The sequence below is a fragment of the Myotis brandtii genome, unplaced genomic scaffold (genome assembly GCF_000412655.1).
Source record: "Myotis brandtii unplaced genomic scaffold, ASM41265v1 scaffold447, whole genome shotgun sequence".
Classification (NCBI taxonomy): Eukaryota; Metazoa; Chordata; class Mammalia; order Chiroptera; family Vespertilionidae; genus Myotis; species Myotis brandtii.
Window position 1 is genome coordinate 247,799 of NW_005367108.1, and position 24,890 is coordinate 272,688.

The 24,890-nt window shown below is 36.0% G+C and overlaps 1 protein-coding gene across 1 annotated transcript in view; it reads left to right on the top strand.

Moving 5' to 3' along the window:
* The first annotated feature begins 6,408 nt into the window (after nt 1-6,408).
* The window catches only part of FZD3 (frizzled class receptor 3), a 90,986-nt gene continuing 72,504 nt past the window's right edge, over nt 6,409-24,890 (top strand). Inside the window, exons 1-2 of the mRNA XM_005874609.2 lie at nt 6,409-6,518; nt 7,187-7,715. Of these exons, the coding sequence (XP_005874671.1) occupies nt 7,527-7,715 (189 nt within the window). The 5' untranslated portion in view covers nt 6,409-6,518; nt 7,187-7,526. The remainder of the gene's footprint in view (nt 6,519-7,186; nt 7,716-24,890) is intronic.

A 24,890-nucleotide genomic window follows, 5' to 3' on the forward strand; every position in this document is an offset into this window, starting at 1 on the left:
CTGTTCTTTCTCATTCACTACTAATATTCTCCACCTCCCCATCCCTCCTAAATCTATAACACTGCCCCATTAATAGAAAAAGAAAGGACTATAGATTCCTTTCCTCATCTTAGCTACTACATTCCCTTGAGCTTTATTTTGTGCTTTGAACGTTTAGGTGGATTTTTTTGGGGGGGGGTACAGGGGGAGTTCCATGATTGAGATATTTGAAGTAGGGAGGAAATTTAATAGTAAAGTTCACATTCCTTTTTTTGTATAGTACAGTGTGAAAGCTTTATCATTGGGGAAGGAGAGACGAGTTTTTAACTCACAATAAATTCTCTGTTTCCCTCTTGACAGGAAAAAAAATCTCTCTAACCAACTTAAATTTTGTATTAGTTTGTTAGTAAAGCCATATGATATTATATTCAGAACTTATTCTGAGCATATTAGTTTGTTGATGTTAGAATGCTGTTGATTTTCTTTTCTTTATGAGACAGGTGGCAGGAAACAGCTCCTATCACCTGTCAGGGGAGAGTGGTGTTGGCTTCAAGTTTGTTTTTTTTAATCCCTAAAACTGTAGAATTGTAGTTACTTAAAAACTGCCCACAAAAAGAGTAATAACACAAATAAAAAGAATGGTTTGGAAAATACATACTGGAGAAATTATTCAATATAGATTTTTGAAAAGATACGCGGCAGGGTTTGAGGAAATGAAGACTTTTGATAACACAAATAAAAAGAATGGTTTGGAAAATCCATACTGGAGAAATTATTCAATATAGATTTTTGAAAGATACGCGGCAGGGTTTGAGGAAATGAAGACTTTTAATAGTGACATTTCCATAGGGCCAGGAGTAAATGTTTGAAGAGTAAGGACTCTTCACTGGCCAGGGATGGAGTTTTACGGACTGTATGTCAAAATTACTTCTCTCTGCTTTCCAATTCATTATGTTGAAAAGTATTGATAGTTTGGATGGATCCAAGGAGTGTGTTGCAAATGAAGTTTTAGATGAATATTATTTGGCAAGTGGGCTTTAAAGAACGAATACTGGTCCCTAAATTTTATATTACTGAAATAATTTTATAGTCAAAGCATATAAACCATATAACCTTGCTAAGGGGAAAGTCAGGGACTCGATATTAGAGAATTTTCTGATGAACAGATTTTACTCAACAGGGAAGCTGGGTCAGAATTTGAGCCTGATTTTTTTTTAGTCTAAAATCTGGCTTTTAACTTTCCACTTTTGGTTTCAGGTTGGTTTTAAAAGATATTCTGCTTTTCTTTAATCTTAAAATAATTTATAATTTGTAAAATGGGCTGGATTTTGATGTCCTCCATTCATTTTAATTTTGAACCTAGATCTATTTGTCGTCGTCCCCCCCGCCCCCCTTTTTTTAAAGCTCTATCACTCAGCATGTTGGAAGATTAGTCTATTTGTTTTATCAGTAGATGACACAATGGACATTAAAAAATTAGATAAAGTGAGAAAGATCAGAAAAGAGATATCCTAAGATTAATAGGGATGTAAGCTCTATGAGTTAAATATGAAGTTATATAAACTTTTAGCAACAAGGAGGCAAATTTTGAGAATGAATTTATTTTTTAAAGAATAGGACGTGGAAAACAAAAGGCCAAAGGCCATATGGGTCACATGGGTTTTAGGAAAAGGACTGTAGCACTTAGAGCAGTGAGTATGCTCTAAGAGTATATTTTGTCTCTAACAAGACAATGTCCTTGAGAGAAGAAACTCAGAGGTAGTCATTGTTAATTCTTGCAATGCATTCTTAGAAAACTCCTCTGAAAGAAGACAAAGAATATTCCTCCTGTTTCTACTGTAGAGCCACTGTGTGTGAGGCAACCTTTTGATGGCCTTTCTGAATTGGAAATGCAAAATGTTGTCTACATTTAAGGGGTGTCAAGAAAATTAAATCTAAACTGAGAATGATGAAAGGGATCACTTTCTGTACTGAGAGTGTAAATTGGAATCGAATTGCTGAACATAATCTTTTGTTTCAGGACCTTCTTGACAAGCCCTCAGGGCCCACTTTTGTCATTGTTTCTTCTGGGGATTCAGCCTGCTTTCCTCTTCACAGTTGCCACCTTGTGTTCTTTTGGTCCGCTTTGCAGCCAGCTTGGGAAGACAGCTTTCTAAGATTGTATCACCTTCCCCTTTATGGCTGTCCTTTAGGACAGATACTCAACTTATTTTAAGGGTTTTTACTTTTTATCATCAAAAGGAAACTAGTAATTGGGAATATCAGATTCCCAGTGTTATACATTCATAAAAATTAAATGTAGGTTTAAATGTTTCTAGTTGGTTTTGTTTTCTGATGGAAAAATAATCAAGTAACTTAATCAGAAATTAGTTTTTTAAATATCTTGTATTGCTCTATGGAAAAGTGAATGTGCTTGTTTCCCATAGGTATGGCATGAATAAATTCTTGCCATATCACTCACTTTTTGCTGTTCTCTGGCCCCTGAAGCTGTTCACTTCAGTTATGTTAACCCAGCAGGTCCCTTTATTAAGCTGAAATTCTGCAGATTCCTTTCTTAGAAATATGTTTTTATTGATTTCAGAGAGAGGATGGGAGAGGGAGAGGGAAAGAGAGAGAAAATTCAATGATGAGAGAGAATCATAGTTCGGCTGCTTTATGCATGCCCCCCTATTGGGGGATTGAGCCCTCAACTTGGGCATGTGCCTTGACTGGGAGTGAACCATTACCTACTGGTTCATAGGTTGATGCTCAACCACTGAGTCACACCGCAAGGCCTGCAGATTCCTTTTAGTAAAAAATATCAAGAATGCCAAAACAACTGTTAACCTTTATTTAATGGGTTGCTGTATTTTGTTAGTATCTCTTTGGGTCCAGAATCTTCTCTGTGGCCTGCATGTATAGAACTTCAACTTAGGGCTTTTCTATGGATGACCCTACCTTTGGAAAAAATGACTTTTGCCACCCACACATGTATGTCATTCTACAGAAATTCAGATTTCTTAGACCTGTGGGGGCAATCCATGAATCTGCTACACATTAAAATTAGAGAATCTCTGACTTGGAGGGGCATGTAAATTTTTTAAAAACATGTTTATATTGATTTTTTTAGAGACAGAGGAAGGGAGAGAGATAGAGAGATAGAAATATTGATGAGAGAGGATCATCGATCAGCTGCCTCCTACATACCCTTTACTGGAGATCGAGCCCGCAACCCAGGCATGTGCCCTGACTGGGAATCAACTCTTGGTTCATGGGTTGACGCTCAACCACTGAGCAACACTGGCCAGGCAATTTTTAAATATTTTTACTATTATTATTTTTTTTGTCTCACTGCATTCAACTTTTTATTTATTTTAATAATCATAAACTACGATCTTGTTATATTAAGACTAGAGGCTCAGTGCACGAAAATTTGTGCACTCGGGCGGGGGGGGGTGCGTCCCTCAGCTCGGCCTGCGCCCTCTCGCAGTCTGGGAGCCCTCGGGGGATGTCTGACTGTGGCTTAGGCCCTCTCCCTGCAGGGAGCAGGCCTAAGCCACAGTCGGACATCCTTAGGGCTGCTGTGGAGGCAGGATAGGCTCCCACCACTGCCACTGTGCACCAGCCTTAAGCTTGGCTTGTGGCTGAACAGTGCTCCCCCTATGGGAGCACACTGACCACCAGGGGGCAGCTCCGGCACTGCCTGTCACTGTCCCCTCCCTCTGCCCGCTGGCACCTGCCTTGGCTGGCCTGGCACCGCCTGCTCGCCACCCCACACCCCCGTCGTTCCCCTGTTCGGTCGATTTGCATATTAGACTTTTATTATATAGGATTATTTTCCTAGCCCACCCTAACATAATAGATTTTACAAAAGTTTTGATATGTGGTAATGTGGATGTCGTAGGATATAAAGGAAGCTTATAAGATGGTGGGAAGCTTTGCTGCCAAATGAGGCAAAAGGAATAATTAATAAGAAATCAGGTAAAATAGAGTAGGAAAAAGTGTTAAGGGAATGTTTCATCTAGTTTTAAAGATCCAATGAGGTATTGCCCAGTTTCTTCCTCAAGTTTTTTTTTTAAGTACGTTTTTATTAATTTTTAGAGAGAGATAGAGAGAAAAACATCAATCATCTGCCTCCTGCATGCCCCCTACTGGGGATCAAGCCTGTAACCCAGGCATGTGCCTTGACCGGGAATCAAGCCAGGGATCTCTTCGTTCATGGATCGATGCTCAACCATTAAGCCACACTAGCCAGGCTTTTCCTCAAGTTTTATATGGTAGTCTTTGAGCCATAAATTTGAAACCCATCACTTCTTGAAAAAATAGATTTATCCAGTGAAATATTTGAAATTCAGATTATTATATGCATATTTAATATGGAGCAATGTTCCTTTTAAATTTTTTTTAGTTGCAAGCAGATGAACATGCTATATAAGCAACAAACTACAAAGACTGATCTTATATGGATGTTTTAATGCTGTAACCAAATAAAGCTTTCAGCAGTTATTTGACACATATTTAATGATATGCATAATTATTACTGTGTTGCATGGTCATTAAGCTTAAATATAAATGGCTGTTTAATATCAGTTTCCTATAGCCAGACTTCACATTTCTGGGGCCAGCTTGAAGGAGGAAAAAAAATATGGCAGGCCAAGAAGCTTTTACAAAGATTTCTGATTTAGAGATTTTGATATAGAGAGATTAGGCGTTTGGGGCAGGGAGTGCTCATAACTTTGGTGCTACTAACTCTAAAGAGGCCACACACTTTCCCTTTTTCTTCCACTACTCATGATCATATACTAGAGGGAGAAAGTGCAAAGATTTGGCCATTCCTTTACTTTTTCCAAATACAGGTAGTTTTTTCTGCCTAGTAACTAAAGATTGGGATGCAGAGGAGCCAAGAACTGATAGTGCACAAAGGACAGTTTCATGCCCTGCTTAAACCAAACCAGTTCTAGGTCTCAAGGTCTTAAGCTGTCATGAGCCCTAGTATTTAAGTTGTTTAATTAACTTTGGTCTCTGAGAATTTCTGAACCTGATCTTTTCATGTTTTCCCAAACTAGGCTTTCTACAACAAACACAGAAATGTCCCATGTATATGAAACAAAATGCAATGAAAGCAAATTTAAAATCGTCACTAAACCAAATGAAAGTATTATAACTTAGAATATGCTTTTTTCCTACCAAACCTGCCTTCCAATCCACCTACACCTTCTCATCCCCAAATGAAATAAGTATTTTTGCCAATAGAAAAGTAGAGGCAAGTCAAAGATTCTAAAACTTAGTGAAAATTAACTGGGAATTATTCCTATTCCTGCTGTGACTTTCTAAGGATAATTTCTATTCTCTGCAGCTTGGCTGTGTGATAAAAGATTTCGTGATCAAATATTTCTGCATCTGTGTGTGGCACTAAATTTTTGTGCTATCTGAAAAGATATGCAATGTTGGGAAAATTTCCTGATATTACTTTTAGAGCCTTCTATTTGCCAATTCAGTATTGGTTGAAAAGGTAGCCTATATTGTAATTCAGTTAACTGCCACATGTCCATAACGGAAACCATCCCCAAACGCCACAATATTTTGAATTTAATTTAAAAAATCAATTTGCAGTGAATATTATAAAAATAAATATATTATAATTCGGGTGTTCTTGAATATTTTCAGCTGAAAATTCTCACGAGAAATGATTTTAAAGTTGGTCAGGGCTGCCACTTAGGGAAAACATTTTTTTTTTTTTATAGACGCGAGTGGAGTGTGGGAAAGTCCACCTCTTGCATCTGTAGACGCTTATGGTGTACAATGGGTTAAAAAAAACTAATCTTTGATGCTGCTTTATCATTTATAGAATACTTTTACATACCTTATCTCTTTTTTTAAAAATCTTTATTGTTGAAAGTGTTACATATGTCCTCTTTTTCTTGGCCTCTTCTAACCCTCCTCCCCTTGGCCTCCCCCCACCCCCAAGGCCTTCACCACCCTATTGTCTGTGTCCATGGGTTATCTATATAATCTTTATTAGAGAGGTGGTATTTTCAGGAAAAAATATTCTGAGTTCAGAGAAGTTGTGCTATGTTTCCCATTCACACAACTACTAAGAAGCTTGAATCCATTATCTTTTCTTTTAGTCCTAACCCAAAGATTTTTTTTTATTGATTCTTAGGGAGGAAGGGAGAGAGAAACATTGATGTGAGAGAGAAACATGGATTGGTTGCCTCCCATACACACCCCGACTTGGAATTGAACCCGAAACCTAGGTATGTGAGAATCAAACCTGCAGCCTTTTGTTGTACAGGAGGATGCTTCTACCAACTGAGCCACCTGGCCAGGGCTGAATCCATATATTTTTGTTTTATTTATATTTCATCTCTTTATTTTTTTGTTTGTGTTTTTTGGTTGTTGTTGTTGTTAATCCTCACCCAAGGATATTTTTCCGTTGATTTTTCAGAGAGAGGGAAAGACAGAGACAAACATCAATGTGAGAGAAACACATCTATTGGTTGGCTCCTACGCATACCCCGATCAAGGCCCGGGGCCAAGGAGGAGCCTGCAACCAAAAGGTACGTGCCTTTGATAAGAAATGGAACCCGGGATCCTTTGATCCGCAGGCTGACAGTCTATCCACTGAGCCAAGTCAGCTAGGGCTATATTTCATCTCTTTGGATACCTTCTGCCAAATCAATTAATGTAAAAATACACTATTAATGATTAAAACACATACAATAAATTTTAAATTCAGTAGCTTAGATTATAAGTATGACAGCTATTTAAATAAAATTTAGGACAATAGCATGAAATTTGTTCAAAATGAGTTAGTTACAGCTTGTGGTAAATGAAAATTGCTATCAATATAGACAAATTAGACCATATGTTATATAAACAATTAAAAGGGAAGAAATTTTACCTTTAAATACTTTTTTCCAATTACAGTTGACATTTAATATTTTATATTTTACGTATTATTTAAAGATTGTTTTAGTGTATCTATAGCGTAAATGATAAAGTAGAAAAACTATATCTTTATGAAATACCTATGTATTTTATCTATTAGGTTAGTATGATATCTCTCATCAAATGTTGCTTACTTCTTTTTCTGATAGTTTATTGTTATAGTATAAAAAATACAACTGTTTCTGTATAGTGATTTTCAATCCTACAACATTAAGCTTATCAAAGGCTTTTAGAGGAAATGACTAATTTCTACCATTTAAAAAAAAATACTTTTCAGGTATTTCAATCAAAGGAAGAAATAGCTCTTCTAAGATGGAATCTGTTGTTTGGGAATGTGGTTGATCAACTTGATATGTTGGCCAAATGTGCCCTATGTAATAAAATGAAAAGAAGAGACAAGATGATGTCATTTTCCTGTATTGTGAAACCAAAAACAAATGCCTTTTGTGAGATCAAGCTAACAAACCTCTGACAGTGCAAAGAGTATTTAACTGTTTGAAGAACTTAATAGTAAAATATAGAAGAGTACTTCTTCAAGCTGAGACCTGCAGGTGTACAAAGATCTAAAATACATACCATAGGCCTGATCGTCCAAATCTCATTCAGATCCAAGAAGGATGGCTATGAGTTGGATCGTCTTCTATCTTTGGCCCTTGACTATGTTTGTGGGGCATATAGGTGGGCACAGTTTGTTTTCTTGTGAACCTATTACCTTGAGGATGTGCCAAGATTTGCCTTACAATACTACCTTCATGCCTAATCTTCTGAATCATTATGACCAACAGACAGCAGCTTTAGCAATGGAGGTAAGACTTAATCTATTCTTTGACATATCTTAGAAAATGATTCTTATTTTGCCCTGTTAACTTCTCTAATGAATGTGTCTGATAAACAAAAGGGAAAGAATATGTTATTTTAAACTACATCTTGTACATTAAAAAGTTCTAGATTTAGGTTCTTCAAACTCTAATATTTGAAGAATTGATTTTTGGGGAATGTTACTTATTTTTTTAGACATACTTTATAAAGAAATTTGAAACACTGAAACATGGAAGATAATAGCCATTTAGGAGTTTAAAATTGCCCAAGTTATGATTACATTTTTTCTGTTGTTTGGCTGATAATAAAACTTTAGATAAAGACAGAATATAATAATATCCATAATTCATTCATTAAGTATTGATGGTAATGTGATTTTGCAAAAAGAGTTCTTTTGTTCAGTCTTTAGGCTAGTGGTTTACAGTATTTCAATTTTTTTTAAATGCTTAAAATGATTTTTTGGCTTACCATGTTTACATCAGTTTTGTGTATTTTTTAATAACAACTCAGAAGCAACAAAAATTTTTTGTTACCTGAATTATCTGTTCTTGACCACTCAAGATTTTATGAAAATTTACTCAAATTTTTCTAATGGTAATTTTTTAGGCACTTTTAATGATTTTACTTTATTTATTAATTTATTTTAATATTTTTTTTATTGATTTCAGAGAGGAAGGGAGAGGGGGGGAGAGAGAGAAACATCAATGATGAGAGAAAATCATTGATTGGCTGTCTCCTGCAAGCCCCCTACTGGGGATCAAGCTCACAACCAGGGCATGTGCCCTTGACTGGAATCTAACTGGGACCCTTCAGTCCACAGGCCGACACTATCCACTGAGCCAAACCAGCTAGGGCTGATTTTAGGGTGACAGGCAACAAAGAAACTATGACAAATTAATGGATGTAATTAATAATAGGTTTAAATAAGCATGTGTTTCTATACTGGTTTTAGAGTTGTGGACAAGGATATGTTTACCAGATAAGAACAAGGAGGCAGTAAATGTTGGCAATAAGGAGCATATATTTTGGATTTGGACAGACCTGGCTTTGAATTCTAGCTCTATCACTTTCTAGCTATATTACTTTGAGCAGGTTATGTGAACTTTTCTTATCATAGTTTCTTTGCTTGTAAAATGGAGTTAATAATCATGCAAGCTTTTGTAAAGTACAAAATGAAACCACATGTACTATAAAGTAGTTGGCACATAGTAAGTACTCTAAAAGTGATAGCTTTTACCATTTACTCATTTCCTCATATTAATGTGGCTATATAATACATATAATTTACAAAGAATGTTTTCTACTTTAGTCTTTAATCCATTGTTACAGTGCTGTCAGTAAATTGAAGCCTACATGTTTTGGAATTCTTCGTTTTATAATAAAATTCAAAGGTTCATTACTTCCAAATAGACTAACATAAATCTATCTAGGAAAATTTGTAGAAAGATCACTATTCATAGATTTTAAAATGTGGAGAGCATCTTATATATTCCAAATATATGAAGATGTTATAGAGGTTGAACAAAACATTTTCTGCTCTTCCTCAGATTACATAAGGTCTAACTAGTAGTAAAGAGATTTGATATTGATTGATAGATTAGGATATATGAAAATGGACATTGGTTTTAATACAGTAATTTGTTTCCAGGCATGGTAATCACTGCTGTGCATTAAAGCCATCAGTTTTCTCACAAAAATAAATTGAAGTAGAAGTACCCTTGTTTCTAGTATCATTACAGGTTAGTACAACTCCTTTGGAAAGCAAATAGAGTGGTAAGAAGCTGGTCATAAAGATTTTTGTACTGATTTGGGTTCACTTTTTGGCTGTGCCATGTAACTTTAAGACTTTGGAGTTAAATCACTTACCATCCCTGAGTCTTGGTTTCTTCATTTGTGAAAAGACATTAATAATTAAAATATCTTGAAGGGCTGTTAGGCTTAAATGAAAGATTTATAAAGTAGATAGCACAATTCATGGCACACAATAGGTGATCCGGAAATGTTGATTTTATTCCAAATTCCATTTCTAAATAATCCTACAGAGAAAGTACTAGAAAGATAATGTATGTGTTCCAAGTGAACTTGTAGGCTCATGGAACATTCATAATGATGGCATGTTAAGCTATTTCTACCTTCTTCACAAATAAGCCCATGTGGTCTAGATATTTTATTGGCAATGAGGTTGCCTCGGTTTGAGTTTCACATATTCTAGGGAAAGCACCAAAGTGGGTAATACTTTCTAAGAGAAGGCTGATTTGAAGTAATTAATATTGGGGATAGTTGCCTGTAGTACGGTTGTCATATCAGGACAGTGCTACTATACTGACATAGTCATCTGACGGTTTGAGAGGGTGAAGTTTCAGCAATAGTAAAAGGTACTCGGCAGTCAACACAACATATTTCCAGAAGGAAATATGGATTCTTGGGTCCTTACAAGGCTGATGACACCCTTCATCCAGGAACTTTGGATATATGTCTGCCAGCTTTTACCAGGAGCAAGTAATGGGAGCAGGTAATCCCAGCACATTCTTGAGTGTTCACTGTGAGATTTGGATTCAAAGATGGGTTCCTAGGTGTCGCATCTTTCAGCAGGCCCAGGCATCACACCTGCCTGGCTTATTTCTGTTCTGATGTTTGGTGAGTCAAAATAATTGCTTGCAATAGGATAGTAAATAACAGTGAGCTAGGGATACGCAGATGAGAGCAATACAGGATCTGGGTTATCTCGAACTTGATTATTTACGATCAACAAGTTGGATATACTTGCATAGTACATAGAAGATTTCAAGTCTATGCTTTCATTGAAATTGGGAAATGTTTAAATAATTGGATAAGTATCACTTTATTAAGTTGGAAAAGAAGATCTTTTGCTGGTATGTTTATTTCTCTACCCTACTTTCTAAACCATGCACATGTGTACACAAACACACTAAATATTTACAAATTTTAAACGTGATGTCTTTCTTTTTCCCTTGAGTATCAGTGGCTTTTGATAGAAAAGAGTTTCTCAAACCATTTTGAGCTGTCCAAATTGCTAAGTAAATTTTTGGAAGCTGTACAGCATGGATAACAAATTGTCAGTAACTATATATACCAACCCACACATTACCAGGTATTTGTGTATTTGTGACTTTAATGATAATAAAAGAGATCTGAGCAGCCTTTTCTCCATTTTGAATAATTAAATTGAATAGGAAGGGCACTGTTCAGTGGAAAAAGCACTAGAATGGGGTGAGAAGACTTGTTTTTTGCTACTAAATATTAGTTTTGTGACTTCTTTGTGTTTTCCTCTGGGAAATGACGTTATCCCTGTCCATTTGACAAGGTTATTGTTAAGATCAAATGATATAGTGATATATTCTGTATATTAAAGATCTTTAAAAAGTTAAAGTGCAGAGCATTATTCTTTGTTGCCTGTCACCCTAATTTCTTTGGGAGGTTGATTGCATGTCTGTTCTTTTTTCTTATTTTGAAATTAAACCTCTGTAGGAAAATCAGAGGAAAAACTCCTGGGATGGTTTGTGTTTGCTTCCATTTCTTGTTTTCTTTTGTCATTCTCATTAAGATTTTCTATAGCACAGGAAGTTGACAGAGGTATAGATCTAGTGAGAACATAGAGCAGGGGTGGGCAACCTTTTTGTGAGTGTGTGCCAAAACCAGCAAAATCTCTGACTCAAAATTCTTCTGCGTGCCAACCCTAATTTTTTGAGAACATGTTACTCCTACTTGATATCTCATAAGGTGTACGCATGTGAAGAACCTTGAAGAAATAATAAAATTCATTTGAGCGACAAAAACACAGTGTATGATGATAAAAAATACATTTATTTTTTAATGTATACATGTACACTAATAGTCTGACAGAAAACTTTATGACTCTCCGTTTGATATCAGTGGGACTTTTGCTGCTGCATCACTGATGACAGAGATTTTTACATCAGATTTATATTTCGTGACCTTCAGAGATATGCACGAGCTACTACTTGCATCCATCAGGCTACTCCTTTTACGAGACTTAACAAAATTCATCATTGAGAATAAAGATTCACAAGTGTATGTGGATGAAACCAAAACACTGGTCGGATCTAGGAAGGCAGGGAGAGTTAAGGCAGAGGCATAGAAATTGCTCTTCCCCTCTCTTGTCAATCCATGTCTATGGTCTTTAAGATAACTTGTTATGTAAAATTATTTATTTATCTAAGATGCACCTACACTGAATTTATCTGAAAAATAAAAAAGTCGATATTAAGAAAAAAATTGTAAATGGAAGATTATAAGAGAGGGTTTCGTGTGCCAGCAAAAGTTACTGGTGTGCCAGGGGTTGCCCACCCCTGACATAGAGCCTAAAAGCCTGCCTAAACATCCTTGGTATCCTTTATGGTTCAGTAAGAATAGAGCATGTTTGAACCAGTCTCCCAGTTATCCAAACTCAAGTTTTAGTTTTATTTCCTATATTTTTTATTATGGAAAATTATATAGAAATATAGATAGAATAGTATAATGAACGCCATATACCCATCATCCAATTTTAAAAATTATTAACTTGTAGCTAGTCTTGTTTCATTCATGACCTCACACCCAGCTGGTTTACTTAGAAGAAAGTCACAAGCACCATAATTTCATCCATAAATATTCCATTTATATCTATACTAATAATAGAGGAATATGCAAATTGTCCAGGATGCCGTCACAGTAACAGTAACTACCAGTAGGCTGCATGGGGCGACCAAAAGACTGAACAGTAGACTGCGTGGGGCGATCAGGCCAGCAGGGGGGCAGTTGGGGGTGACCAGGCCGGCGGGGGGGTGATCAGGCAAGCAGACAGGTGAGCAGTTAGGAGCCAGCAGTCCCAGATTGTGAGAGGCATGTACGACTCCTGGTTTAGGCCCAATCCCGGGGATCCCAGATTGGAGAGGGTGCAGGCTGGGCTAAGGGGACCCCTCCCCGTGCATGAATTTTGTGCACCAGGCCTCTAGTATATCTATAAAGTAAGGACTCTGAAAATATATAAACGCCATACCTTTATCACTTCCTCAGTATCATCAAATACCCAATTATGTTCAAATTACTCTGAGCACTTCACATATTTTTTATAGTTGACTTTTCAAATCAGGATTCATGCATTGCATTCAATTAATGTCTTTTAAAGTCTCTTTTAATTTATAATTTCTCCTTTCCTTTTCCCTTTCCCTTTTTTCTTATAATATGTTTGTCCTGTAGAGTTTTCCATAGTCTTTAGTTTACTGATTTCATCCTTGTGGTATTTATCATGTTCCTCTGTCTCCTTTTTTGACTTTTTTTTTGGTGGGATGGTGGGGGAGAACATTTCATAGGCACATAATATCTAGTTGTCATTCTGTAATTTTAGATCAATTTCCTAGATCAATAATTTTATTAGGGGTTTGCAAAATGATGATATTCTATCATCTTCATTTCTCAGCTGGAATTCTTTATAAACAGAAACTTCCTATTACTACTAGATGTACAGTTTGTATGAGAAAGATAAGATAAATAGGGGGAGAACATTTCATAGGCACATAATATGTAGTTGTCATTCTGTAATTTTAGATTAATTTTCTAGATCAATAATTTTATTAGGGGTTTGCAAAATGATGATATTCTATCATCTTCATTTCTCAGCTGGAATTCTTTATAAACAGAAACTTCCTATTACTACTAGATGTACAGTTTGTATGAGAAAGATAAGATAAATACCTGATCATACTCTTTTATTAGTTTTTAGGATAAGTTGATTCCCAAACAATCTCCAAAGGTGATTTTTTTAAAGCATCTTATGAACTCATGTATTTTTAACATATTTGATATGTTTCAATCCATTACAGTTATTATTCTTATTGGGGCTCAACCTATTCCATCTTTGGTAGTGGGAGCATCTTTAAGGTAGCTCCTGAGTGTTTTTTACAGTACTCTAGTGGTTTCTAATAGCTTTCTTGCCATAATTCAAATCCATTTCATAAAATTCTGCCTCAAATCTTTGTTAATAAATAAATTTTAAGTAAATTTATGACTTAGTTGGTTTTATTAAACAATTCATGAATAGGGCATCATCTTCTCTAGCAAGCAGATAAGGTCGGCAGGGGGGTTAGTGAGGGGTTATACAAGATGGAAGGCTTTTATAGTAAGGAGGGCAAAGCAAGGAAGTTATCAGCAAGGAAAAATGAAAGTTAATTGGAGGAAAGTAAGAGTTCATAGGTGATTATGGCTTCTCATTGGTTGAGTTTCAGTATTCTCATTGGATGGGCAAGAAGAAAACCTCCTGCTGGAATAGTAAAGTAGACGTACTTCCTGTGCAAGTACCCTTTTTCCGATTGGTTGGGATCTATAACTGAATTAATTGACTCTGTAATTGAGTCTTCCTGTTTGGACTAATTGGCAGCGATGAGTGATAATAGCTTGAGAGTTCCCTCTAAAAGATCTTCCCAACCCCAATTTTAATTGAGGTTTCCTTTATTAATTTTCACACCGTGAATCATCAGTTTATCTAGGGAGTACTGATTCCTTTTAGTTGGAAATGATATTTAGAGACCACTATCTGGGTGCTAACCCTATTGATGCTAGGTTAATCATTTTTAGGCCTTTTCATGGACAGAGCAGGGAAATAATTTTTTTAAGGAAGTACATCATAAGTTTGTGCAGATACTTTGAATTCAAATAACATTGCAGAGTTTTTATTTAAATTTAATTTTGTTTTTTATACTGAAGTGTTATTATAGCCATACATTGTAGTATTTCAGAATAATTTCATTATTATTACAGTATGATTACTGAAAGCAGTTTTAATATTTTTGTGTGCTTCTTTTTGCTTACGGATATCTTTCACCAAGGATATACAGTCAAATACTGTGTTTTAAAGTTACTTAAATACTTCTCTTTGTGGTTAAATTCAATACACAGATTAATGTTTCATTTGATTTTGAGGAACAACCTAACAATTTTTTTGGTTTAAATTTATTTTATAATTATGTTTTAAAACTTTAGAACAAAGTACATTCTGAGAAGTCTAGTCTCTGACCTTTTCATTTAAAAATGTTTATACTTCCTTTAAAAATGTAAATATAATATTTATTTAAAATGTCTTTATAATATTTATCTATATCTGTATATTCTTTCACCTTTCTTTGATATAATGTCATACTGTTTGTTTTTACTACTTTACTTTTTCACTTAATATGTACTAAATATTCCTTAGTAGTATTTACAGATATTACTCAAAAATATTTTATAATTGTGGCAAAATTTACATGGCATAAAACTTACCATTTCAACCATTTTTAAATGTATAGTTCAGTGGCATTAAGTACATTCACCTGTTAATGTAATCATCACAAATAACCTTCTCCTATACTTTTTTATTTTCCAAAACTGAAACTCTGTACCCATTAAACAATAATCTTTCATTATTCTGTCCTCCAAGTCCCTGACAACCACCATTCTACTTTCTTTCTGAATTAGACTGCTGTAGGTACCTCATATAAGTGGTATCATACAATATTTGTATTTTTGTGACTGGCTTTTTTCACTTAGTATAATGTCTTCAAGGGTCATCCATGTAGCATGTGTCAGAATTTTCTTTCTCTTTAAGGCTAAATAATACTCCATTGTATGTATAAACCACACATTTAGTTTATTCATTCATCTGTCAGACACTTGGGTTGCTTGTACCTTTTGGCTATTGTAAATAATGATGCCATGAACATGGTTGTACAAATATCAGTTCCAATCTCTGCTTTCAATTTTGGGGGGGAGAGGAGGCCACAATACTGTTTTCCATAGCAACTGCTCCATTTTTTTTTTCTTTCTACAGCTGCTCCATTTTATATACCAGCAGTGCAAAGGGTTCCAATTTCTCCACATCCTCACCAACACTAATTATGTATTTTTTTCCTGGATAATAGTTATCCTAATAGGTGTGAGGTTGTCTTCATTTTTTAAAATTCAGTTCTTACTGAAGGATTGTTTGCTGCTTTTTTGCTATTGAAAGCAGAGCCTGTCCTATTCATCTTTGTATACCCTGTACCTATCAGTACCTCACACATAGTAACTGCTAAATATATATTTTAATGAATTAATGAACTTTATAAACTGTGAATTTCGTAAGAGGTGGTAGTATTCATGGTTATGGTTATGATGCTGTATCTAACCACTTAATCTCCAGGGGTGGTAAATAGTAGTAGTATCCTTGGTTAGGATGGTAGTAATGGTAATCCTAACACGAAGGATATCATTTAGCATTTAACCTGTGAACACTAGTTTTTTACTTTGCCCCCCTGCCCATTTTTGGGTCTTTACTTGATGCTTTCAACATACATATTTACACTTATAAGTGGTGTAATTAAGCTAAGGAATAAAACAACCAAATTTTCACATCCCTAGACCTTTCATGTTCCTTCTGCCTTAATACTCTCTTCTCCGTCTTTGCCTGTCAAAATTCTAAGTTGTACTTAATAGATTAATGAGTAGGAAAAAAGTAGGGGTAGTTAACAAAACATTATGTATGGTATCATCCTGCTTTGGTTGAAAAAAAAAAAAGGTATGTTCATCTGGAAGGCTTTTCCCCAAGGCTAGCAGTGGTTGTTCCTGAATTAGTACAGTTTATTTGTGTTTTCTGTGTTCTTCATTTAATGTTCTTTTTTCTGGTTTTCAGTAAGAAACACATTGTGCTTTTAAAACAATAAAATTAGTACAGAAACTTTATTGTTAAAAGCTCAAGGGTCCTTTTTGGTTTAGCACCCAGTTGCAGTGCCTAAGACTTAAGTATTTATTACAGATATTTTGATTTAATGACTGAAACTTAAGGAAGAATTTGGTAAATCCATAAAGGCATAAAGTGCTCAGGGGATTCAAAAGAGAAGGCTCATCAATTGCAGATGATATGTGAATTGGCCCTGAAAGACAGTTTTGTGTGTGTGTGTGTGTGTGTGTTTAGGGAATGGCATAATATACACCTATGTACCAGTAGTTATTAACATTTTATGGACAGTCTTTTTGGAAACGAAATTTCTTTGATTATATGCTTGAAATTCATGGTTTATATCTTTAGAATACATGCATTATCCAGCAGATTTACTACTCTTACTGTCTTTTGTTTAGGTTAATAAGGTGGTTTTTCCCTAAGCAAACAACAATTTAGTGAGTTGGCTTAAGAAGCGTATTGTGTGACAGGGAAACCAGCCAGAATTAAGCTTCTAAATTGAAAAATGTACACATGAGTAGTGGAGAATTAATTGCATTTAGTTACTTCTGACTTTAGGGGGAAAATAGCAGCTTTTAAAATTTCTAATTGATTTTCTTGTGCGACAAATCACTTTAAAGGAATACCTTTTAAAAACTTGTATTCAATTAACTTATTAATATTAAGTGTGGTGGAATTTGATTTTTAAAGTTTCACTTTTTGAGACAGACCGTACTTAACAATTGTTTATGATATTTGAAGTATTAAAGTTTACTTCCTAAAGGTCTGCTTTGGGGACACCCCTTTGACTTAAGAAGATAAATATATTCCTGTGATAATGGCATATTTCTGCAAACCAACTCACTAAAAGACTATTGGAAAGCATTTAATGTGCTCAATGAGATATTTAAAAATATTAGGATTTGTAAAAGGAAATCTGTTGGGCTTAAAGGTGTTTTACAAACCTAGATTTTTTAATATACAAAGTAATTATTAAAGTTTTGGATCTTTTATCATTAGGAATTTTATTGTTACAAAAAAAAGAATTTTAAAGGTATATGTAATCACTTATACTTATTCTAAACAATTGTTTTTTAATTTCTTTTTTTAATTTGGATCTGAAATAGAATTGAATACTATTTTTGAATTTTCAAGGCCATTCCACATTTGGCTTCACATTTCGTGAATTTAGTCATAATATTCCCAAACCCAGTAGGATACTATTTCTATGGTTACCAGACCTTTGTAGAGTGACTGAGATTGGAATTCTGATTCTCATGAGTCAAATTTTGGCCTTTGACTCTGTCCCTTTCTCACATCCCTTGCTAAGCTTCTGCTGTTGCTATGCTTGAAGGCTTGTCAGCTAGCAGGTTCCTATGGTAACAGGAATGGAAATTTGAAAGAAGAAAGAGATTGGGAGCACAGAGGCTTGGTTGATTTGAATTTGAACAAAGAATGGTAGGTTCCACGTTGTGTACCTTTGTTGTAGAAATCAGAAATTTAATTTTAGAAAGTTACTTTTCAGTTTGTAAACTTCCTATACTTGGTCTTAATTTAGTGAACAGAAGTAGTACTGTTTAAGGAAGTACTCAGTAAGAATCTTAAAATTTAATCAGATAAAGATCCTTTTTCTACTTCATAGTGCTTTAATAGTATAACTTATTTTATATACTTGTTCCCAACTCTACAGTATTCAGGCTACCTCATTAAATTTTTATTTTGTTGAGATTAAAAATTGTTAGGGTTAAAGTCAAGGCAATTTGCTTGTTTGAAAAATATTAATATTTTTGTTTTTATATAACAGCTTTTTTGGGGTATAATTTGTATGCAATAAACTGCACCCATTTACAGTGTTCAATTCAATGAGTTTTAAGAGATGTATATATATACCCATGAAACCATCAAGATATAGAGCATTTCCATCACCTCAAAATTCTCCTTGTGTCCCTTTGTAGTCCACACCCTGTTGACTCCCTGCTCCAAACAACAACAGATCTGCTTTCTGTCACTATGGATTACTTTAATTTTCTAGAGTTTTATATAAATGTAGTCATATAGTATCTACTTTTTTATGTCTGGTTTCTCTCACCCAGCATAATGATATTGAGATTTATCCATGTTTTGTTTTGCTTTTTAAAACATGATGATGATTTCCATTGACTTTCACTTGGCATTTGAGAACAGGGACTTTAACAGGTTTCTTCATGTCCATCAAATAGGCCTTCTTCAGTTCTATTAATTTGCAACTCTTCAGTAATCCCCTTGAAAGTTATCATTTACTGGGTTCTGTATGCTATTTTATGTATTATTTATGTATTATTAAAGCTATTTTACAGAGGAGAAAACTAAAGTTTAGGGAGGTTATATAGAACAGATTGGTTAAGCTCAAGGGCTTTGGATTAGAATGCCACGGTTTGACTCTTGGCTCTTTGCAGCTGTGTGATCTTGGGCAAATTACTTAACTTTCTATGCCTCATTTTCTTCACATGTAATATAAAATGGGATTAATAATTATAGTACCTACTTTTTTTTTTTAGTTAATCCTCACTTGAGGGTATTTTTTTCCATTGATTTTTAGAGTGAGTGGAAGTGAGGGAAGAAGGGAGAGGGGAGAGAGAGAGGGAGAGGAACATGGATGTGAAAGAGACACATCAGTTGGTTGCCTCCCACACATGCCCCGACTGGGGCCAGGAATCGAACCTGCTACCTAGGTATGTGCCTTGACTGGGAATCAAACCCTAGATCCTTCTGTGCATGGGTCAATGCTCTAAATCGCTGAGCCTCACCAGCCAGGGCCGTAGTACCTCCTTTATGAGATTGTTGAGAGGGTTAATGAGATAATGTGTGTAAGGCACTTAGAACACTGCCTGGCCTATACTAACTGTCAGTAAATGCTAGCTGAGATATGACACAAGGTACTTGTAGTTAATAAGTGATAGATAGAAGAATAAACTTAATAGCTTTAGACTCAGTGCAAGCAATGCAAAATGTCACTCAAATCAATTTTATAGTTCATGATGGAGCTCACAGATGGAGGTTAACAATATTGCATTTGTTAGTATTTTATGTATTATTTAGTACCAAGCAAGTTTGAGACTTGCTTAAAACATACATATGCATATACATATGATACACACACACACACACACACACATCAGCATGTGACCATAATATATTTTTTAACTTTGATTTTAAAATAATTATAGACTCACAGGACATTGCAAAATAGTATAGGAGATTCTGTGTACTCTACCTAGTTCCCCCCATCTTACTATCTTATATAACTACTAGAATCCCAGCGCGTGAAATCACGCAGCCCCGCCCACCCGCACGCGCCTTGCTGCGCTCAGCACGCAGCCTCCTGGTAATGGATTGTGACAGCATGAGGGCATCACAGTGTGATGACCATTTGCATATTAGCTCCAGGGCTGCTTGGCTCCAGCCACCGCCGCCAGGCACCTAGGACCCGGGCTGCTTCGCTCCGGCCACAGCCGCCACCCACCCGGTTCTCTGTGGTTCCCCATCCAGTCGTTGGTCGTTATGGCCACAGGCCTTTTATAATATAGATTTTACAGTATCAAAACCTAGAAATTAACATTGATACAATGAACAGACCTTATAGTTCACCAGTTTTTACATGTGTTCATTTTTATTTGTGTGTATACGCAAATGTACATGTGTGTAGTCTTTGCAATTTTATCACATGTATAAATTGATGTAGCCACTGCTACAGTTAAGAAACAGAACTGTTTTATCACCAAGGAATTCCCTCTCCTCTCCCTTCCTAATCCCAAGCAGCCACTCATTTGTTCTCTATCTCTGTAATTTTTGTCATTCTAAGAATGTTACATACAAGTAAATAGGGTTATACAATATGTAATTTTTTGAGATTAGCTTTTTTTCATTTAAGTTCCATCCAAGTTGTTACAGGTATCAATAGTCATTATTTTTAATTACTGAGTAGTATTCCAATATAGAGATGCACCACAATTTGCACAATTACTCAGTCACCTATTGAAGGACATTGGGTTGTTTCCAGTTCTTTGCAATTACAAATAAAGCTGTTGAGAAAATTCATGAACAGCTTTTTGAGTAGACATAACTTTTCTACCATCACTTTGATCTTGAACTTCTAGCTTCCAGAAATGTGAAATAATGAACTTACGTTGTTTAAGCCACTCAGTTTGTGTGATACTTTGTTATGGAAGCCTCAGCAAACTAATAAAGTGTATATCCATTCATTTATTCCTATCTTCCTTGACTTCTTTCATCAGGGTTTTATACAAGTTCTATACTTGTTTTGTTGGATTTATATGTGTTTGAGTGTTTTTAGTGATTTTAAATGTATTGTTTAAGTTAGTTTCCAAATGCTAATTATATAGAAAAATACAATTTTAAAATATTTTTCTCATATCCTACAACCTTGCTGAACTCAATTGTTAGTTCTAGGTGTTTTTTTGTAGATTATTTGGGATGTTCTGTGTAGACAGTAATATCATCTGCAAGTAGAGACAGTTTTCTTTTTCCAATCTCTACATCTGTTATTTCCTTTTCTTGCTTTAATTCTGCTGGTAGGACTTCCAGTACCATCCTATATAATAAAAGGCTAATATGCAAATTGATCAAACGGTAGAACGACCGGTCACTATGACATGCACTAACCACCAGGGGGCAGACGCTTAATACAGGAGCTGCCCCCTGGTGGTCAATGCACTCCCACAGGGGGAGCGCCGCTCAGCCAGAAGCTGGGCTCACGTCTGGCAAGTGCAGCAGCAGTGGCGGGAGCTTCTCCCACCTCCGCTGCAGTGCTAAGGATGTCCGACTGCCAGCTGAGGCCTGCTCCCTGTGGGATCAGGCATAAGCCATCAGTTGGACATCCCCCGAGGGCTCTCGGACTGTGAGAGGGTGCAGGCCGGGCTGAGGGGGACCCCCCCATCCCCCCAGTGCACGAATTTCATGCACCGGACCTCTAGTCTATATATACAAAAGCCTCAGTGACCCTTCAACCAGTACTATGATGCACACTGACCACCAGGGGGCAGGCAGTCAGTGCACAGGTATGGAAACATGGAATAGACTGATTAATCTGGCCTGCAGGAATTGAGCCGAAATCAGCAATCCAACATCCCCAAAGGGTTCTGGATTTCGAGAGGGTGCAGGCCAGGTTGAGGGACCCCACTGGTGCACAAATCCGTGCACCGGGCCTCTCGTATTGAAAAAGATCAGTGAGAGCAGGCATCTGTCTGTCCCTTGTTTCCAATCTTATGAGTAAGACTCCAGTGTGTCACTATTAAGTATGATGTTAACTATAATGTTTTTGTAGATGTACCTTATTGAGTTGAGAACGTTACCGTCTAATTCTAGTTTGCTGAAAACTTTTAAAATCGTGAATGCTATTTCTGCATCATTTGGTATGATTATGTGATTTTTGTCAGTTTGTTAATTTGGTGGATTACATTGATTGACTTTGAATATTGAGTCAGCCTTGACTTTGTGGAACAAACCCTAGTAGGTTGGGGTATATAATGCTTTTAATATATTTTTGGATTTGATTTGTTACTATTTTAAGGATTTTTGCATGTATGTTCATGTGGGGTATTGGTTTGTAGTTTTCTTCTTTTGTACTATCTTTGTTTGGCTTTAATAGTAATCCTGGCTTCATATCATTAGTTGAGATTAATTCTCTGCTATTTTCTGGAAGAGATTGTTTAGAATTGGTATTAATTCTTCTTTGAATGTTGGTTAGATTTTACCAATGAAATCATCTGGCCTGTGTACTTCTTTTTCAAGAGATTTTAATCTACAAATTCAATTTCTTTAATAGTTATAGGACTTCTCAGATTATCAGTTTTATCTTAGGTGAGTTTTGATAGTTTGTGGCTTTTGAGGAACTGGCCCACTTCATTTAAATGATCTAGATTAGGTATATACAGTTATTTATATTATTTCCTTATCTTCTTAAGGTCTGCAGAGACTCCAATGCCATCCTTTCTTTCATTCTTGATATTGGTAATTTGTGTTTCTCATTTTTCTTTATTAGTCTTGCTAAAAGCTTATAAATTTTATTGATATTTTCAAGGTGATTTTTTTCTGTTTTTCCGTTTTTAGTTTCATTTATTTATTTTCTTTATTTTCTTCCTATTTGCTTGCTTTTCATTTATTCTGTTCCTTTTGGCTATTATGAATAATCCTGCTCTGCTATGAGCATTCATATACAAATTTTTATTATTTTTTTATCTTTAATTTCTTTATTAGTTAAGGTATTACAAATGTGTCCTTATCCCCCCATTAACCCCCAACCTCCCCCGCCCCACTCATGCCATATACAAATTTTTGCTTGAACACCATTTATAATTCTTTTGGGTATGTACACAGGAGTGGAATTGTTGAATCATTTGGCAGTTCTATGTTTAACTTCTTGAAGAATCACCACACTCTTTTCCATAGTGGATGCCTCATTTTACATTTTCATAAACAATGTATAAGGGTTTCAGTTTCTCCACAGGCTTTCAACACTTTTATTTTTAAATTATAGCGATCCTACTGGGTGTGCTATGGTGTTTTGATTTAAATTTCCTTAATGACTAATGATATTGAGCATCTTTTTATGTGTTTATTGGTCATTGTATAACTTCTTTACAGAAATGTCTGTTCATGTTTTTGGCCCATTTAAAAAATTGGGTTGTCTTTTTGGGTTGAGTTATAGGAATTCTTTATGTATTCTGGATACTAGACCCTTATCAGATAGCTGACTTACAGATATTTTCTTCCATTCTGAGGTTTGTCTGTTCACACTCTTGATAGTGCCCTTTAATACACAAAAGGTTTTCATTTTGAATTTGATTTTGATGAAGTCCAATTTATCTAATTTTTCTTTTGTGCTTTTGGTGTCCTAAGAAACCATTGCTAAATCCAGGCTCATGAAACTTCTAAAAGTTTCATAGATTTTGCTCTTATATTTAGGCCTTTGATGCATTTAGAATTAATTTTTATATATGGTGTAAAGCACAAGGATCCAACTTTATTCTTTTGCATGTGAATTTTGTCTATAGCCTCACAAGACCGCCAAAGTTCTGATGGTTTCTCATTTTTCTAGCATTAGCCTAGGCCAGTGGTCGGCAAACTGCAGCCCCTTGAGTGTGGCTCTTCCACAAAATACCACGTGCGGGCGCACACGTACAGTGCGATTTAACCTTCGTGGCCACACTCAGGGGGGCCAAAGAGCCACATGTGGCTCTCGAGCCGCAGTTTGCCGACCACTGCCTAGGCAAATTTGATTCTCAGCTTCTTTTTTATTTTCGTATATTTTATTAATTATTTTACAGAGAGGAAAGGAGAGGGATAGAGAGTCAGAAACATCGATGAGAGAGAAACATCGATCAGCTGCCTCCTGCACACCTCCTACTGGGGATGTGCCCGCAACCAGGGTACATGCCCTTGACCAGAATCGAACCTGGAACCTTTCAGTCCGCAGGCCAATGCTCTATCCACTGAGCCAAACCAGTTAGGGCGATTCTCAGCTTCTTGCCTTATGCCCAGATTCAACAGATGCCTCCTTGGAAATGTGGTTGCGCTAATCAGGCCTCCTCACTATGCTTCCCTGCTCTCTTGATTCTTGGTCTCTCTAGTTCTTTTCCTTCAGTAGTTCTCTAATAGCTATTTTTTTTTTTTTTTTTAGTCCTCACCTGAGAATATTTTTCCATTGATTTTTAGAGAAAGGGGAAAAGAGAGGGAAAGACAGAAATATCGATGTAAGAGAAGCACATTGATTGGTTGCCTCCTGCACACACCCCAACCAGGGCCTGGGCCAGAGTGGAGCCTGCAACCAAGATACGTTCCCTTGACCGGAATCAAACCTGGGATGCTTAGGTCCGCAGGCTGACGCTCTATCCACTGAGCCAAACCTGCTAGGGCCCAATAGCTTTAAAAATATTTTTTTAAACTTTTTTTTTTCTGGATTTTAAAGCTGTTCTTTTTTTTCTGTTTTTAAGTTTGCTCTGAAAGAAGTAGAGATTCTTTTTATATTTTTATTGATTTCAGAGAGGAAGGGAGAGGGAGAGAGAGATGGAAACATCAGTGATGAGAGAGTATCATTGATTGGTTGCCTCCTGTACACCCCACACTGGGGATCAAGCCTGCAATCCAGGCATGTGCCCTGACTAGGAATCGAACCATGACCTCCTAATTCATAGCTCGACGCTCAACCACTGAGCCACGCCAGCCCGGCTAAATCTGTTCTTGATGGATGCATTGGTTTAACACAAACTACTACTTCATACCTGGAAGTGATAGTAACATATAGTTTATTGCCACAAATAGTTTATTGTTATACTGGTATATTGGTTATCACATCCATTATCCAGTTAACTTCTTTTTAAATTAAATCTTTATTGTTGAGAGTATTATATATATCCCCTTTTTCCCCCCATTGACCCCTTTTAGCCTGCCCCTGCTCCCCCCCCCCACACAC